We start from the raw sequence: 20299 nt of genomic DNA, 5'->3' as shown, positions 1-20299 counted from the left end.
CATATGGTCCAGCCCCATTTCCCAGGTCCCCACTGGCTGATTGGAACTCACCCAATTGTCTCCCTCCCCTCAGGGCTCCAGTGTTGCCAGTGGGCTCTCCACACAGTGGCCTGTCAATCAGCGACCAGGACTCTGGTGTAGAGGATGAAGACCTGTCACCAAGACCCTCCCCCAACCCTCACCCCCTGGCTCAACAGGTCTCTCACTCATTCACTCTCTCACTCTCACACACTTTCCTCGTATCTCTTTTATCACACTTCTCCTATCTGGTCATTGGATTTATGGAATTTTGAGGGGTTCATTCCATACAGGAAAAGTCTGCTACAGCCGAGATGGAACCAAATCTGACGAGCTGAAAACATAGTGAAACCTACTATGGCAGATACAATGGACGAGATGTTACAAATGACTCAAGCCAAGGCGCCATGTTTTGGCACAGAGCTCCTGTAGCATGTATGCCTTCCCCTCCCAGAAGTGCATGCTGCACACCACACACACACACTCAGGAAGGACTTACATTTTCTAGGTTAAGGAATTACCCCACTGTTATTAGGGACAGTCATGGAAAAATGGTGGGATTTTACATCGGGTCTGGAGGCAAAACACGTTCAGTGGAAAATAATTTCTCATCTCTGGTTTATTTTGCTGGATGTTTAGAACTGGATGTTTAGAACTAGTAGGGCTTCACGATTTGGTGGAAGTGTGCGATTATTGTGGATAATATTACGATGGCGATATAATGGATTAATGGTGTCATGAGTCTACTTGCTTGGTTATCAAGGAAAATGCTGAGATTACTGATAGTTTAAAAATTTTTATACAAACTTAACCACATGCAATTTTTTGATAAAAAATAATAGAAGAAAAGAATAAGACTGTCAATATCAACACATACATTCTTTCGATTGATTTAAAACTCGATTAATCACGTTACCATTGTTGACCCCAGCAGCCTCCCATAATTACTTTGATTTCCTGACGGGTGGCTGGTGACACGTTTGTTTACATTCCTGAATCTCATGCGCCACAGGCAGAAGAGCACCGTGACCAGACAATCCCAAATGTCTTTATTTCATAATACAAAGTTTATGAATGGACGTTTGGATTAAACCAAGTTGTATGCAGTGATGAACGGTCTTTCAAAACACAAGTTGCTTAACACATTGACTGCCACGCTTCTATCCATCAATGTATGATCACTGCCACCAGTCTAAGCCTATGGAGATGTTCACCTTCTTTGCAGGGCTATAACTTTTTAAATTGTATTGCTAAATTGACATTACTATGGCCCATTCAACATCGATTATCTATCGTTCAGGATGTAGGAACGTTATACTTTTTCATTCATAGATTCTTCCAAAAATAGCTTCTAGAATATAAGTGTTTTTATCGTTTTCTGCAGTAATTCATAGAACGTGAGTTATAGGCATAAACGCATATATAGATTATCAACTGCCGTTTATTGCCGATACACACTATATTAAAAAATTCAACGGTACATGATCGTATACGTTATGATTCATCATGCGTGGATGAAATGGGGGGGGGGGGGTCGTTTATAATTCCGTGATCGTCAGTAAATGCTTTATGTAGTATGGGTGATATATTGATCAGAGCGGTTTGCATTGAAAAGAATAAACAATCAAGCTGAAAGTAACGTTACTGTCCTCTTACCGTTTGCCGATGAGACTGGAGGAAAAATATCCCACTTATTTGACGTCGATCGACTAGATCCATTTCCGGTTTGTATGGCGCAATAAACGCCCAAATCATATCGATTATTGAGTTATGGCAGCGATCCATTGCACGCCTGTGTGTGTCTATAGTCCCGCAACGATATGTGACTGCCGGACGGATTTCCCAGATGCACCGAGATCACCAGATCCACTTCCGGTTGTAACTCGCCCGATCATCCACCAGGCGGCGGTATTGAGGCGTTGCTTTGTTGTGCAGAGTCCCACTGTATCAGCAGAGGCTGGGTGGCGGAATTATGAATGCCATGCCGAAAAAATGAAATATGATCTCAATAACGTCGTACAGCGTGGTCTGGCAGAATTAGCATGGCCAGCAAACGCGTCGTAAGCCGTTTATGGCGGTCAAATGTGTTAAAGTTACACAGGTCGAGCTACGCACGCTTTGCTTGCTAATGTTGGATAGTAGTGTTGATAAGAAGGAGACATCTGCCAACAAAGATGTTTCAAATGTATTCGCAAAATGGATTTACCGTTCAAACGTTATTGACGACTCCTGTGACCAGTAAATACGCACTACGTTGGTCTTTTCCTAACCATTTTGTGACCGCAGCATTTTCTATGTTATGTGCGCAAATATAATGTGTATACGCATATATACAGCTCTTTTAACGGCTCCGATTTGGACATTTAATGCAAGTCAAATCAAATCAAATTTATTTATAAGGCCCGACAACACATGTTAATGTCCCCATGGGCCGTACAGGTCTTCTTTAAACAAGTCAAGAAGAAAACATAACAATAAGAACAGAACAAGAACACCATAAGGTCCAAAAATGAATGAATGCAAATAAATGAAAGAATGCAAGCACTCCCAGACATACCCCACGCGAAGGTAAGGAAAAACTCACTAAAACCTAACAAGTTGCGGGCTTTCACTCATGCATTCAGCACGCATGCACGCACACACACACACATTTATTTAATACATTTTGCAGTTATACAATTGCACAGGCTGACATCGTGATTGCAATTGCGATTAGATCAGGGGTTCTCAAACTTTTTTATACCACGACCCCATTTGGCGACCCCACACTTAATGTATTGCATAATTTCAACGTGGAAATAAGGAATATCAAAATAAAAGCACACGTTGTTGAACTTGATCATGCATATTTATTAGAAAATGAAATTAATTCATATTATCAACAAAAGCAACGGAATTGTTTCTGTATAAACATTTATAAAACGAGGCATATTTAGCCAAAATATGTTGCCAGAACATGAAAAGAAAATGCGCTCGCTCACGTGCCCTTTGGCGGAGATGCGCTGCTACTCTGAAAATCCGGCCTCACAGAGGTATGTTGATGAGAAGGGGACAAGCTTTCTCAGCGCAGCATTACACAACACTGGGTACTCGTTCCGGACTGATATCCAGAACTTTGCGAGGGCCTGTCCAGTGAACTTGACTTAATTTCAGTAGCTTGTCACATGAAAGACGAATTACCCCAAAATCTCTGCTGATTAACCTGGAGTGTCACTAAAGTTTCGTAATCCAGCTCATTATCAGCAACCAATCGGTTGCTTTTGTCTGCAAGGAAAATCTGCGCTTCTTCTCAGAGTTAAAAAAGGCGATTTAATACTCTGCCTCGAGATAGCCACCTCACTTCAGTGTGGTATAGCAGCTGGTTATGTGCAGAGCCCATTTCATCGCGACCAACCGGCACCGCTTCTGACAACAAACCTATCCATTGCGAGTCCAGGTTGCGTCTATTCTTATCCTAACGCATGTTTGCTTCCGCGTTCGCGTTTTGCTAATCTGATTGGCCACTGCCGTTTCTGGTGCGATCTGATTGGCCACTGACGTTTCTGGTCATGTGACATGTGCGCCCAATCGCGTGACGCACCCATTTCCGCCTCGACCAGCAGCAACCTACCTAACGCCTAGTTTATCACTGGTTAAGCTTAGGCGACTCTTTAGAAGTTGGTTAGAGTTTGGAATCACGGCTGGGTTTCTATCGCCCTGCTCTAAGACAAACTCTAACCTTAACCAACTTCGAAAGAGTGCCTAAGCTTAACCGGCGAAAGAACTTGCCATCACACGATTGGCGCGACCAGAAACATCAGTGGCCAATCGGAGCGCAAAACGCGAACACGGAAGCAAACATGCGTTAGGATAAGAATAGACGCGTCCAGGTTACACACAAAAGACCACACCCCCAGCCCCCTCCCGCGATTATACATGCACACAGGATGTGTATTGGAATACTGTGTGTCGGCCTCCGTTGATGAAGGGGCGAGACATGGCAAATACACACAGCTGCGCGACACCACTGTCACCTACCCGCGACCCCACTTTGGGTCGCGACCCGTAGTTTGAGAACTGCTGGATTAGATGAATCGTGCGGCATTACTGGCTTATGTTGCATGTTGTGTTCAGGTGGAAGGGCGGTCGTTGTCAGTGTTATCCATCTCATGACGTATGTTTGGTGTCTATTCTTTCAGACGAAGCAGGTCCACCCCTCTGTGCCAGAGCTCTCCCTGGTGATGGACGGCAGCTTCGTGAGCTCGCCTGAGCCCGGTCCCGGTCCCACGCCTCACCATCTGCCTCCGCAACACACCAGGGGCAGAGCTCCCTCCTCCAGTCACCTCCATGCAGGCCATCCTCCTCCAATCAGAACGCCTCTGACCCCTCTGCCTCCCCAGGGCAGACGACCCCATGAGCAGCAGCCACTGCCCAGGTCATCCTCCAGCAGGAGGTCCGCTCCGTTTGGACAGAAGACCAGAGATGGTCGTCCGTCCTCATCCTCCTCCTCGAGTCCGAGAGCGGAGTCGTCTCCCGGCGGCTCTGACCACCAGCCCAGACAGGGTCCATCATCGGCCACCTCTCCCCACCACAGCCCCAGGCACAGTCCCCAAGTGACTCCCGCCCCCGTGCCCACCCACCACCAGCCCCCATCATCGGCCACCTCTCCCCACCACAGCCCCAGGCACAGTCCCCAAGTGACTCCCGCCCCCGTGCCCACGCACCACCAGCCCCCTGTGCCCACCCACCACCAGCCCCCCGTGCCCACCCACCACCAGCCCCCTGTGCCCACCCATCACCAGCCCCCCGTGCCCACCCACCACCAGCCCCCTGTGCCCACCCATCACCAGCCCCCCGTGCCCACCCACCACCAGCCCCCTGTGCCCACCCATCACCAGCCCCCCGTGCCCACCCACCACCAGCCCCCCGTGCATCCCAGGCATTTCCAAAGCACCCCCAACTCCAACATCAACCAGCCCTGTAGCTGCTGCTCTGCCCAGACGCACGAACTCACCCCCATATACCACTCTCCTAACCGCTGTCAAGGCGCTTCGGTCGCCCCCACCGCACCCTACAGCCACACCGGTGCCGGTCACCACTCGGACGGTAACCCCACCCCTCCTCCTCCTCCGCCAGACTGCTGTTCTTTTCCTCCGCACCAAACGCACTCCCGGCACTTACCAGGACACCTAGCGGCAGCAGACAGCCCGCACTCGCAGCCTCACCCTCCCGCTCACCCTCCCGCTCACCCTCCCGCTCACCCTCCCGCTCACCCTCCCGCTCACCCTCCTCCTCCCCATCAAACCGACACGGGTCACGGCAAAGGCCACGTCGACTCTCCCGCTCCCTCAACCCCTTATACCTGCTCGAACCAGTGTCACCAGGCCCTCAATCTGCCCCCCGTCACTCCCTCCTTACCGCCTCAGGGTGGCGCCGTGGGCACTCTGCCCGCCGACGCCTACCAGATCCTCATCAACCAGGATCGGCAGCTCAAGTTACTGCAGGCTCAGGTGAGTGGCTGCTCCTAAAGAAACTGCTTCTGTGTGCAGCAGGTGATGTTTCATGTGGTGGGATACGGCTGGTTTCATTTACAAGCCGCTCCTTCTCACGTCTGGTCTGAGGCTACGTTCACACTGCGAGCCTTGGTGCTCAATTCTGATTTATTGCTCAGATCAGATTTTCTGTTTGTCTGTTCACATTAGTTTTTAAATGTGGCCAAATATCAGATTCCAGTGTGAACCGGTCACGCCCCTGAACTGACCCGCATGCGCTAATGAACAATAAAGAAGATGGATGTAAAACATTGCGACAAATGTTTATCTAGCGTGACATAAAAGTTGCATGAAAGTCGAAAGACTGTTCAGACTGAGGTCACATTGCAAAAAAAATCTGACCTGTATCTGATTTAGGGCCACATATTATTATGTTTAGAGCTGCTATGTTTCACCTTCAAAAGCTTTACTGTGGCTATTTTTCACCTCCTTTCACAACTCTTTAACTTTAGAAGAATTAAGATAAACCTTTGACTACGATTTAACATTTCCATGTTTCGAAATGTTAACCTATTTCCAATTTATATAGGTGTTATATATGAGGGCGGGGCTAAACAACAGAGCCAGAGGATGAATTGTCATTGTCTTTACATGTTCTGGCATTTTGAGAATCTTCCCCAATAGTAACATAAAATCAGTCGTGATTCGTGAGCTGTTGTACGATGACTCTAATGTGTCTCTTTATGTTAAACCCCAATATGAGAATGCATCTCTTTATGTTAAAGCCCCAATATGAGAATGTATCTCTTTATGTTAAATATTTGTCTGTCTCTCATCAGAGGAGACAGTAGATGTGTTTTGATCAAACCTGGCATATTGTTAACTGATCAAACTGTAGGCTAATAATGTGATAAAATAAGAAACGTATAGGAATGAATTAATATTCAAATGTCTATTCAAACACCTGTTGTACAAATGAAGCTTCAGTTTAATCGGCACAGCACTTGTTTCAGTAACTTTAGATAATCTCTCTCTCTCTCCCCCCACACTCTCTCTCTCTCTCTCTCTCTCTCTCTCTCTCCCCCCACATGGTAGATCCAGATGTTGTTGGAGGTCCAGGGGAAAGCCCCCCCTCCTCCTCCTCCCCCCAGCCAGCAGACGGACCCCCAGAGCCAGGCCTCTCAGCCACAGTCTGCCAAGACGAGTGTCAGCGTGGCAGTAGGAACAGGTACACCTGACCTGGGGTGGGGGGTGAATTAGACATCTGCTCATTGAAAAGCGTTCACGACGATCCAAGACAATAACGCCACTTAAAAGGAATTCAGCTGCATAGATGAACAGTGAGTCATGTAGGAACATCTCTGGAAATGATTTCCACATGTCAATGTTATAATACAGATGCTAGAAGAGCCATTTTAGAATGAACTGTGTCGTCATGACATGGTTCCCCTGGTTCTCTCACCATAGCCTCCTGTCCATTCAAGTGTGAGGAAGAGCAGCTATCGTATGGCTACCAGCACCAAACTCTAGATTAATATTCAAAAAGGCGCGGTACCACCCCCCCATGGGGCGTTCAGAGACTATTGGGGGGGGGGGGGGGGGGGGGGGGGGTGGAATTGTTGAAAGGGGGGCGTTGAGATGCTCAAAGGGGAAAGGGGGTGCTAGTTTATTTGATTTATTATCATTGTTTTAATATCGGGACAAAATCCCACTTCAGAAACGGGGAAAAGGTTTACTTTTTCCCTACCCATTGTTCGATGCCTTCATTTGACACGCAACACTGACAGACTTAATTGATCCAACACACTGAGTCGAATAGAAACATTAATGGCAGAGAATTTCATAGATAAACAGAAAATAATCACAGAAGATTTCACAACACCATTATAGTGACAGAAATGATCACGGTTCTCAGTATTATCACAGTATTTCTTTCAAGTTAGCTTTTATTTGTCACGTATAAAGTACATGTACATTACAGTGAAATGCTTGGTTCTGTATGGGGCCCTTGAGAATGTGCTGCATACAGTAAAAAGATTAAAGTCTAAAACACTATACAAATATACAAACTAAAGTACAATGAAGTAAAGATGCAGACAATGAGGTGCAAAAATGCAAACTTAAAAATAAATGCAAAAATTAGGTATGGGTGTGGTGCAAATCTTTTTGTAATAAATATAGTGTAGTGCATGTGTGTGCAATGAATGTAGATGGATGGGTTAATGTCGCTAGAGTCATTGAGCATCCTGATGGCCTGGGGATAGAAGCTCCTTCTGAGTCTCTCTGTACTGGCCATGAGACTCCGGTAGCGCTTTCCTGACTGAAGCAGTTTTTTTTCTTTTTCTTTTTTGTTATCTTTTTCGCCCCTCTTTTTTCCGATTTTTCTCCCATCCCACTGTTTAGTCGTTATGCCAATTCCCAACCCCCTTCCTGGTTGTTGCGCACTCCCCCCTACTGTTGGTCCGAGAGGCCGGAGACTGTCACATGCTTTCCTCCGACGCATGTGCAGCCAGCCGGCAGCCAGCCTGGCCGCGCAGATTCTCACCGGGAGAGTGTAACGTGTGGAAGGTCACACTACCTCCCTCCAGATCCTACCCTCGCTGTGCAGGCGCCCCGACCGAACTGTAGGGGTCGCTGTCCACAACGCCCAGGACCCACCCATCAGCTTTCCCACCCCTAACACTGCCAATTGTTTTAGTATGAACGACCAGCCAAGCTGATAGCAACGCCGAGAGCTGGATTCGAACCCAGCGTCTCCAGCGTTGATGGCGAGCGCCTTGCCCACTACACCACCTAGCCGCCCTCGCAGTTTCTAACCTTCCTGTTTCTTTAGGTGCCAGTCTGTTCTGGGGCAACCCCATTGAAGCACCCTCTCCGCAGGAGCGCGCTCCCTGGGACTGGCACGCAGAGTCCGAGCTCCCCGCCTCTGACGGCAGCCATGCCCCCTGCCTCCCCCATGGGCCGGCGGACACGGAGAGAGCAGAGGGGGGCAGGGAGCAGCAGGTGCCACGCTCTCCCACCAGGCAGTCCAGGTGAGCTCATCCGGTCCGTCTATTTTCTCCCTCTGACTCATCTCTTGACGGCCTCGCTGTGGTCCAGCGGACAGTGGGCAGAGCATGGCACTAACACTGCCATGGTTATGGGTTTGATTCCCACGAGGTCACCCATGTATAAAGAAAGTATGCACTCATAGTCCTATTAGGTATCTAGGTACTGTAGGCCTCTTTTAATAGACAGAGTTATGTTATGTAGGTTGACATTTAAACAGGGTATCTGCAGGGTATTAAAAAGTCTTAAAAGTATTAGATTCATAATTCTTAATGTAAGGCTTCACGTGGTATTAAGAAGTCTTAAATTGAATCTGCACAGATATTACATTTGGGGGGGGGGGGGTGGCCTGGCTGTCGGGTGATTAAATAATATTAAACATATGAAATGTTTTTGTATTCACGTTGTTTTTTTACGGGGCTACCGGGAGCTTGGTGCATCTGGCAAGAGCTTGTATGGAACGTGTGAGAATTTAAATTGACGCGCAAGTGGGGCTGCCAGTTCAGTATCGCTATGTGTTTTACTTGTTTCTGCTAGTATGGTCGTGAAATTGGTATTAAACTTTTCTCTAAGTGGTATTAAAAAGGGTCTTAAATTTAATTTGTTGAAACCTGCATATACCCTGTGGGCAGAGCATGGCACTTACACTGCCAAGGTTACCAGTTTGATTCCCACCAGCGTCACCCATGTGTAAAGAAAGTATGCACTCATAGTCCTATCAGGTATGTAGGTACTGTAGGGTTCTTTGAATAGCCAGAGTTATGTTATGGCTCCCATATGTAGGTTGACATTTAAAGAACTGGAACCGAGGTTTTCTACCAGTTAGTCACAGATCTCAAAACAGACACTTAACCTCCACTTAGCCACTGGACAACCCAACCTACATGTTCGCATTACTATATGTGGCTGAGTGGGTCCACTGGACCCTGGCTTAGTCCTTCATACAGAGTGACCATCACCACCTAGCCACTTAGCCACATCTCAGCACTGTAACCTAGCAACGCCACTTGGAGTGTGTGAGGGAGTCATGTGTGGGCCTGAGTGTTGTTAAAACTGTAGGAAACCTGAGCACACACTCTAAAATCAGAATTGAACCAAAACACAACGTGTGACCAATCTTTGATCCTATAGTGACCTAAATTATTCATTTCATTCAAAAATCCCAGTTCATAGTTAACACTTTGAATGCCACTCACAGCTTTTCTTGGGTTTACCCCCCGCGGGTTGAATGCCCATCACGAGAATACTCTGTTTTTTTTATTAGCGATCTGAAATCATATTGCATCAAGCGAGTCTACCGTTGGAGATCCAGTCACCCCAGGCGCTCAGATGTGAAAAAAACGCCCCCTATCATGTCCCAGATGGTAAATCACCCTTTTGGATTGGACTCAATGAAAGTGAATGGGAGAAAGGATTTCTGACTCCACATTTTACTTCTCACTGATGTAACCGGGGTCTACCAGAGTTCATTCTGGAGCCTTGGTGCCGCGGCGAATATGTGTTTTACTGTATACACGATGGATCAATCAAATGAGCGATTTTTTTGAATGGCGATCGGAAATTGGAATAAACCATTTGGATACCATCTGATCTCAGGTAAGGAATCTATGTTATCAGTCTTAGGATAATCAGACTCGTTTTCACGGATATATAAGCGTTTCCCCTATATGTGATATGGCTGTTTTGACTGTAAAAGCCATCAGGAAATAAGAGCAGCGATTATCAGCGTGCGTGCGCACACATATACTATTGATTATTTGAAAACTATTCATAAATAGGCCGACAAATGACAACGTTCTACAATATTCCAGTAAAAGACGATTATCATGGAATGTGTTGTTTTTTCCGCAATTTTCAAAATGCTATCAAATCAATCTGCTTTGACAATGTTGACTGGAAAATTAGTCTTTGATAAGCGACGGGCAGATTAGACACATAGCCATAATTTAAAACATAGATTAGGCGATATTAACGTTAACATTGGAGTGGATTTGGGCATTCAAGGGGGTAAAAAGGAAAACACAGCTGGCTCTCAAAGTGTTAACAGGTTCAGCGCCAGAGGTCGCTGTGGGCGTATGGCCGCGTGTGCCAGGGCTGTAATGAATGGGGATACATGCCGGTGTTTGCAGTGCTAAAACTATATTAAATATTATAGCTATGGATCTAATAATATAGTCTATTGTCATTGAGTTTCTTCCGGTCAAGATGCAAAAAACAGATAATCTTTTCATCAATACATTCCCGTTTTATACCGTGGTGAATATGAGTATAGTTTTAGAGTAATTCTGTGTAATCCCCGGAAACACTGCTAAACAGCGTTTTATTGCATTTCACTAGGAATCGTGCCATTCCTCGCTCGGATCAACAATCAATCTGAAATCAACGCTAGATTATCGGTATTATGTTTCATCATGCATGCATGAAAGGGGGGGGGGGGGTTCTATGCTTCGATCGTCACCAACGAAATACGTTACACAGTACATTACAGATACGCTCCGATCGAGGCGGCTGGGTAGCGCAGCGGACTAAGTGCCTGCCTACCACCGCAGAGACACTGGTATCGAATCCAGCTGTCAGCGGTACCTCCGGCTTGGTCGGTCGCCATACTAACACAATTGGCAGTGTTAGCGGGTGGGAAGCCAGTGGGATGGGTATCCTGGTCGTTGTAAACAGCGACTCCTACAGGTCGGTCGGGGCGCCTGCTCAGCGAGGGAGGGAACTGGGGGAAGTAGTGTGAGCCTCCCATGCGTTACGCTCCCCCAGTGAGAGTCCTCGCTGCCAGGTGAAAAGAAGCGGCTGGCTGACTCCGCATGTATCGGAGGGGACATGTGATAGTATCTATCAACCCTCCCTAGACCGGCAAGTGGGGGGCAAATGCGCGCAACGACCAGGAAGGAAGGGAATGGAATTGGCATAACGACTAAATTGGGATGAGAGAAAAATACAGAAAAATGGGGGAGAACAAGTAGATACAAAAAAAGATACGCTCCGATCGCGGGGAAGGAATTATCGGATCAACACAAGATTGATAGCATATAGCCCTTACCTTGTCTAGGAGGTACTGCAAAAAGAATATTCCAATTATCTGATTCCAGGTATTGATGTCGGTCGTGTTGCCAAGATAATCCACCAAAACACATGAACCGGCGGCGCTCGAGTCTCCCCAATCCATGTAAATGCTTGTCCTGCCCGAGAAGGAAAACCTGGACCGGACTTCTTAGATCGACACACAGGCTGAGCCAGAGAGATTCCAAGGATGTGCAATAGCGGCCACAAGGCGTTAGGCGGCGGTATTGGACGTTTGCGATCTCAGACTCATTCCCAATGATGACATCAGGCTGGATGGATGGATTATGAATGGAAATAGCGAATAAAAGAAATAACGACCAAAACCCGACTTTCTCGGGTTTGGCGCCCAACGTTCGGCGAGGGTTTACCCGACTTATGTCGGGTCTGGCGTCCAATGTGTTAAACAAGTAAAGCAAATCTGGTTCGGCAAGATTTCTTGAAATAAACTAAAGATATCTAGGGCTCTCTTTCCTGATTGGATAAAGTGGGAACGGGATACCAGCAAATTATTTTGTGTTTACTGCAGAGCGGAGATACTGAGAGACTCATGTTACTGACCAAACAAGTTCAAGTTTTCTTTAATTTGTCACATATAAAGTACATTAATTACAGTGAAATGCTTGGTTCTGTATGAGCCGCTGAGAATGTGCTTCATACTGTAAAAAAGTAAGTAAAAGAGGAATAAAGTACCAACACTATACAAATGTACAAACTAATACTAAAGTACAATGAGGTACAAAAATGCAGACAATGAGGTACAAAAAAATAATAATAAAAAAGCCAAGATGCAAAAATGAGGTATGGATGTAGTGTAAATCTCTTTAATAAATAGATAAAATATGGTGTAGTGTCTAAAGTGAGTGTGTGGATGTGTGTGCAATGAGTGTAGATGGATGGGTTGATGTTACATAGTCATTGAGCATCCTGATGGATCCTATATCAGTGATGGCTGTCAGAATGTAGAGCTACTTTACACTTATTTTAACAAAAGAATACCACTTTCAGCACCTTTTTAATTGGTTAGCTTGCTTGTGTGCTTGTCTTAGCTTGAAAGAAACTAAACAGTCAATTGGTGCATGGATGAACCAATGGGTGGTGTGTTTGTGTTGTTGCAGAGAGGAGGCCAGCAGAAGTCTCCAGAGCCCAGTGCTGGGGGAGAGTGCCAGTATGTACTACCGGTCCCCCTCACCACACACCACACAGGAGGACGAGCACAAGTTTTATGAAGACCTGCTGGTGAGACTTTTCAAAATGTCATTCACTAGAACAGTGCCCTGGTAAAAATATACTGTTAACTAGGGGTAGGACGATACATTGATCCAACAGCTTTCCCCCTAGCAACGGCTTCTGGACCATATATACAGGTACACGTTTTTGTGTATGCCAGAATATTCCAGTAAAGGGCGTTTATCACGGAATCTATATATTTTCCTGAAAAACTAGGGCTTTTCAAAATGCTATAAAACGGAAATGAACTGATTTAAAAAAAAGAAGAAAAAAAATCTGTCTTGAAAATGTAGACTGCAAACAAGTCATTGATAAACGACGGGCAGATTAGACACATAGCCATAATTTAAGACGGAGATTATGCGTTCACAACGCTATCATTGAAGTGGGTGGTAGCATTCAACGGGGGTAAGGCGCACCGCATGGCTGGTAATCAAAGTGTTAAGCATAGTAGTATCGATAAAATCCTAACGATACCCATCCCTAGGTAGAACACACATATTTTGAATGCCTTCTGCAGACTTCAAATGAGCCATTTTAATCTAGATTAACTCCAGGATTGCAGATAGATTAATCTAGATTAAAAAAAAGTAATCTATGCCCGGCCACCTCTACTAAATATATGTTTTAATAAATTATCTGTATTTTAAACTATTAACGCTGACTCATTCCTTCAGTCCACTCAAAATGATGCTAATATTCCTTATGTTGTGTATTATATTAATTGAAAATTGCATATGAGAGTATTATATAGTAATAATAACACATGGCGATATACTAAAAAGCTATTTATCATTTTTGGCTGGTAAAAAATCTGCCTGGCTGGTCGTTTTTTTAATCTACCAGCCACCTTGGCTGGTAAGCCAAAAAGAAAATTGTGTTCCCTGCTTATTAAAGCACTGTTTCCCTTGTTTAGTTCCTTGTTCAAGTCATAAGCTTGTTCAGTTGTCACAATGTACTGTAAATAAAAATGTGCACTGAAAAGTTACAGTATGTAGATTTATTTATTTGTATGACAAAGTCAGAGTCAACCCTTGCAAAGTATCAGTTTTATTTAATTCATTGAAAACAGCTTTGATATTACGTAAAAGCAAACTGGCAATAGAAAAGATGTTCAAAATAATCTAGTTCCCTTAAAACGCTAACGCTATTAAAAAATATACACTGGAGGTTAAAATAAGAATATGACTTGGCCTGAAAAAAAGCAGTCAGGAGATATTTTTTTGCTTTAATCCCTGCATTTAGCAACAATCAGATTTGAAATCAGTTTCAAAATGGCGGCACTCTGGCAAAAATAAGAAAGCTACTGTACATACAGTAGATTTCATTATCTGTTCTTATGCACGCCTGGTGATACTAAATCCAAATTGAACTCGGGCATTTGAAAGATCAGATTTGGCACAATCCATAAATGTGCGAATTGGCTATAATAAGGTAATTTATAAGCCTGCTATTCTATATTCTATAATAATATTTCAAATTGCATTGGTCCGGATGGGAGAATTCAGTACTATATCTACAAAACCTTCTGTTTAATCATCTTCCCTTTATTCATTTTCATTCATTCAAATTCTTTTTCATGTCTGGTCATTTTTAGCATGGTGTTATTCACTGTCAAAGATGCAAAGAAAAATCATAATTCATATTCTCCTTTGTTTCATCACAATTTAAGCAAGCCTAGTAATAGACACAATATTTCTGACACTGGGAATACATTCACTGAGGTCCATATATGTCCCTAGATACCAAGAACATGCAAATGCACCTTGTAGAAGTTGAGCAATATTCCATTTACTTAGGTATGTATTTTAGGCGGATTTTCAGAAAATAGGGCTCCGGGCTTAACATGCCAACATTTGGGGAAATTAGCATATTGTCTTCTCCAGAGAGAGACAATAAGATGGATACCAGTTTCCTCTATGTGCGTTCAGTAGAAAGCTATCTGGCTGCACGTTAGCCTAGCTTAGCACGATGAATGGAAGCAGATAGTGCCGGTGTTGTCCGCTTCCATTCACTGTGCTAAGCTAGGCTAACATGCAGCCAGATAGCTTTCTACTGAACGCACAGAGAGGGAACTGGTATCTATCTTCTTGTCTCTCTCTGGAGAACATTTCCCAAAATGTTGGCGTGTTCCTTTAAAGCATGTCTTGATTGTTTCATTTCAAGTCCATTGTGGTGCTATACAGAGCCAAAATTGTGTCAATGTCCAAATATATTTGGACCTGACTGTATATGTTACAGAGTTTGAACCATCATGAAAATCCTGGAGAAGTTATGGAATATGAAAAGGTCTTTTCCAGACCTGGAAATGGTTTGGAAAATTGTAAAACACCTATACAAATGGGAAATAGGTTAACATTTCAAAACATGGAAATGTTAAATCGTAGTTGAAGTTTTCTTAAATTTTCTAAAGTTAAAATAGCCACAGTAAAGCGTGAAGCGTCATAGCAGCTCTAAACATTGCTCATTCATTACACTGCAGAAATTCAGTTGTGGGAATTTGGTATGAAGGTATCGACGAGTTGCGGAAACGTTTTTGAATTGAATGGGGAAAGTAAGTGTGGGAACCCTGCAGTTAACAGTCCTCTGTAATGGGAAAACATGGACCTGTTTTGAAATAAGCCTGTTATTTTCCCAGGGTCAAGTGAATAGCCGTCTCCAAGCCTCCACCGAGGCAGAGCCCCAGGAAGAAGACTCCAGGCTGAGTCTTTCCCCAGAGGGATCCCACTCCTCCTCCTCCAACTCGGCGCCTGTCCGCCACTGCAGGAAGGCGGAGCACAGAGCGCAGCAACCATCCGCGCACGACCAGGTGCTGAGCACCACTCAGCTGGGAGTCAACATGGACCCGGAGTTAGCCCAGCCCAACAAGGACAGGGCCGCCATAGAGATCACCAGGTACACGCACTTTAACCTCCGTAGACAATGTCACAAACTCACCCAGTCACTCACACCGTGTCCTCACTTGCTCAACAAACTCACATTTAAAGGTCCACTATCTTATAAATGGCCTTTTCCAGTCACAAAAAAGCGCCCCCTATCGTCTCCCAGATGGTAATTCACCCTTTTGGATTGGACTCAATGAAAATGCATGGGGAAAAAAAACCCGGACTCCACATTTTACTTCTCAGCTTCATGCTGGACCCTCAGCACAGCGTGTATACGCTGTTTTACAGTATACGCGTGGGATCAATAAAAGGATCGATTTTTGGAATGGTCGATCAGGAATTGGAATAATCCATTTGGATACCATCTGATCTCAGGTAAGGAATCTATTTTACCAGTCTTTAAGAGAATCGATTTACAGCTTGCGGCACCAGCATGCATACGTACACATATACTATCTATAATCTAGCGTTTATTTGAAAACGACTCATAAATAGGCCGAACAATGACAATGTTCTAGAATATTACAGTACATCAGCGTTTATCAGGGATTCTTTTCTTTTCTTCTTGAAAACGAGGGCTTTTCAAAATGCTATAAAACGGAAATGAACCGATAAAAAAACAATCCGCTTCGACAATGTTGACTGGAAATGGGTCATTGATAATGCGACGGGCAGATTAGACACACAGCCATAATTTAAAACATAGATTAGGCAATATTAACGTTAACATTGAAGTGGTTGCTGGGCATTCAAGGGGGTAAAAAAGGAAAACACGGCCGGTTCTGAAAGTGTTAGACAGTTGAAGTTGAGTACTTTGGTGATATATCACATGCACACTCCCAAGTGATTCGGATTGATTTTAAAACTGCAAATACATGGGCTGTCCAAAGAATTTCTAAACAGACATACGTATATGGTTCTTCAGTGCAAGGGTTAAATGATTGAACTCTTATTTCTAGTGCCATGTGTACAGATTACACTCTACCTGCTGAGAGAATCAGTCACAGGGGACAACAACCCTACTGCTCTTATGAGCTGCTCAGTGAGGCCTGTGTACATAATACAGGCTAGCATTATAGCCAGAAGTCACAGTGGATCATTTGAATGCTTTTTGTCAAAGCGATCATTTCTTTGGGGCATATCTTTCCAAAAACACATCTCATAATCTTATTGTAGGGTATGTCAGGAGATTAATTAACATTAAATATATGAACTGTTTTTGTTTGTCTTTTTTTTTGCGGGGCTACCGGGTGCATCTGGCGAGGGCTTGTATGGAACGTGCAAGAATAAAAAATGGCGCACAAGTGCTTGTGCTTTTATTTTATCATAATATTTTTTTCTTTGCTATTATGGTGTAAAATTCACTCCGCACCTTCTTGAGATCAAGTGTACAAAAAATCTAAGCAAATTAATAAAGGGCAGATGATTTTTGTGTTTTGTAGATAAAGTACTGAACTTTGCCATCCGGACACATGCTATTTGAAATATGAATATAGAATATCAGGCATATAGATTACCTTTTTATGGTATAATATACCTTATTAAGTCATAAATCTATGGATTGGGCCAAATCTCCTCTTTCCAATGGCAGAGTTCAATCTGGATTTAGTACCACCAGGCGCCTGTAACAGGGCAGCAAAGACCGTGAATGAAATCTACTGTAAGTACAGTTACTTTTTTATAATTTAAATAGCTCCGCCATTTTTCATCAGATTGAGACACGTTTTTTTTCTTTTCTGGATGTTCACAGAAAGGTAAAGAAACAAACTACGTTCTATTTTATCGCAATAACGTTCAGGTTTGTTCGACCCATGAGATATAATCACAAAAATAACGTAAAGAATAAATAAAGTCTATTTTATTTTCAACCGCTTTCACAGAGGCTGGGTAGTGTACCGGTAGTTGTATTACATTTCGATGTCCATTGAAAGCCCTGGGTCTCCTCTGTCTTAGGACTGCAACGCTTTTATGACTCGTTATTTCCTCTCGTCTAATTCATATTTATTAACTCGTATTTCGATAATAACACTTAAAATCATTGGTAAACGAATGTAGTGCTGAAAATATACACGTTGACTGCTTTTGATAGGGTTAGGGTCTTTACTCTTGGCTACATTTGGAGAAAAGAAAAAATGCAACATTACTTAATACGGACTGTATTGATCTGTATTTATGATGTGAAATAAATCTTGGGCCTGTCAGGCTTATGGGGTTAATAATAATCAGCACAACTCTCATCAGAACACTTTTGATAAATGCAACAATGCTTGTAGAAACCGCTCACATTTTGTGTAGCTCAGATGAGGGAAACTCATTTCCACTCTTGTTTTCCCGGTGCAGCACGTTGGCCTACATCAACCCGGCAGCGGTCCTGCCCAGACTGAGCCTCCCAGACTCTGCCGGCACCAGCCTGTGGTGCCCAGGCGGCAACGTGGACCTGAGCCTGGAGGCCAACGCCATCGCCCTCCGGAGCCTGAGCGACTCCCAGCTCTGCAGGCTCCCTGCAGGCAGCCGCTCGTCCTCTAAGCCCGGCCTCTCCTCGCTCTTCCTGGGGACGTCCTCTCCGTACGTCCTCAGGACGAACAACGCAAGCGTCTTCTCCCCCAGCAACATGTCCCTGGCCACTCGGAAGTACTTCGGGCTGATAGAGGAGGTGGAGGAGGAGGAGGAAGAGGAGGAGGAGGAGAGAGACTGTGTTTATGTTACTAGCCAGCAAGGAGATCGAGCTCAACAGCAGTTTTGTGAAAGTAAGACGCCGCAAGGTTTGACTGTGAAAAACATCCCCAGTCCACCTCCCTGCCGCGGCCCGCTCCTTCCACAGACACAGCAGCTGGACTCTCAGAGCCCACCTCCCTGCCGCGGCCCGCTCCTTCCACAGACACAGCAGCTGGACTCTCAGAGCCCACCTCCCTACCGCAGCCCGCTCCTTCCACAGACACAGCAGCTGGACTCTCAGAGCCAACTGCTCCGCGACTTGCGCCCCAAAATGCAGCGCTTGGCCCGTGCCAAGTCGTCGAGTTCCGACAAGGAGAATGCGGCCAGGCGACAGCCACCTTCGAGCAGGAGGCACGGCATCAGCCCACAACCGGAGGAATCAGTTGGAAACTTCCTGGACCTGAGTCGACTCAGACAGCTTCCCAAGCTCTTTTGATGACTAGCGGACAGCCGGACCAAAACCAACGAATCTACAACCGGATGCTGAATTTGAAAGATTTTTGTTTTTGTTTATTCATAGTGCATAATGTTTACACAGTATATGCGTTATCTGTGTGAGCTTGTAATGCAGAAGCTGATGGAATATTTTTTAACAAGGTGCTTTGTCTCCAGGTATGAAATTAACTGAACCACTCTACTTCCAATAATGGAGATGATTGTCTGGCATCTTGAAACGTTTTTGAGTTTGTATGAGTTCTGTGGATTCCACTCGTAGATGTTGTTTTATCAGGTGGTGATGATGATGAATCTACTTTAATAACATTTTATAAATTTTAACGTATGGTTGTATATGTACCTGCCTTATTTTGTTGTAAATACTCCCATTTACAGTCGATCCTTGTCTCAATGGACCACTTGACCCTTTGTGTGTTTGTAGTGTGTGTGCGTGCGTGTGTGTGTGTACAGCTGTGACTAGGTTTATAGGATAATGATCTGGTTGTGAAATGTGTTTGTGCTTGTAACTTTCATTCCACTCATGTACATCTCACTGTGAAATGTCTCACATAGTTTATCATCTTATATTTATGTTTCTTTTAATAAAAACTGAAATTCACCACAAATTGTGTAATTTATAATTGACTTATTTTTATAAAAAAAACTATAAGCCGCACCTGAATATAAGCCACAGCAGCTAAATTGAATGATGTGTACATATATAAGCCGCACTGGACTATAAGCCGCAGGTGTTTTAATGTTTAATTACCATATGTAATTAGCATTGGGACACAATACTGTCGGACAAATAACAAGAATTAACTCATTTACAAGTTGTATTAAGTTTAGCAAATAAGGGAACAGATTAATAACATTTCAATGCAGTCAAAAAAGCAATATTTAGATTTTTACATTTTCGGTTTTGGTCACGTCGAGTCACATATAAGCCGCACCGTTATATAAGCCGCAGGGTCGAAAAATGGGGGGGAAAAGCCGCGGCTTATAGTCCGAAAAGTACGGTATATATTTTGTAATTTTATTTTTCGTTTGTGTCGGTATCACATTATTAAATATACTATCAAAGTTACTTTGAGTTGGCATTTGACAGCTTTAACAATTAATTTCTCTAACTTCAAGTGACATCTAGTTTTGCGACATCGATGGACACAGTTGGTGCTTCGACTGATGTCAGTATCTCTCCTACAAATGTTCAAAGTCCTCCATGCTAGAGCAAAGCAAAAGGGCACTTTTTTCTTTACACAACCCAGAGTCACATCAACTATTTTGAAAGATTTCAGTCACTTGCTGAGCTGGATATTCCTGCTCATCTGCGTAAAGTGATGACTGTTGAGCTACAGCATAGTATTTTAACATCATAGGTGAAAACCCATTCCCACGATTCATCCAACACTCATGAGTTGTGGGACCAGA

General features: G+C 44.2%; 1 protein-coding gene across 1 annotated transcript in view; it reads left to right on the top strand.

Moving 5' to 3' along the window:
• stil (STIL centriolar assembly protein) overlaps positions 1 to 19317 on the top strand; it is a 49588-nt gene extending 30271 nt beyond the window's left edge. Inside the window, exons 11-17 of the mRNA XM_084311243.1 lie at positions 74 to 197; positions 4197 to 5507; positions 6585 to 6717; positions 8323 to 8521; positions 12722 to 12842; positions 15472 to 15728; positions 18059 to 19317. Coding sequence (XP_084167369.1) covers positions 74 to 197; positions 4197 to 5507; positions 6585 to 6717; positions 8323 to 8521; positions 12722 to 12842; positions 15472 to 15728; positions 18059 to 18869 — 2956 coding nt within the window. The 3' untranslated portion in view covers positions 18870 to 19317. The remainder of the gene's footprint in view (positions 1 to 73; positions 198 to 4196; positions 5508 to 6584; positions 6718 to 8322; positions 8522 to 12721; positions 12843 to 15471; positions 15729 to 18058) is intronic.
• Positions 19318 to 20299: the final 982 nt, after the last annotated feature.

Source organism: Notolepis coatsorum (assembly GCF_963971535.1).
Source record: "Notolepis coatsorum genome assembly, chromosome: 3".
NCBI lineage: Eukaryota > Metazoa > Chordata > Actinopteri > Aulopiformes > Paralepididae > Notolepis > Notolepis coatsorum.
The sequence above is the reverse complement of the archived record's forward strand: the minus strand, read 5'-3'. Positions and strand labels throughout refer to the sequence as shown.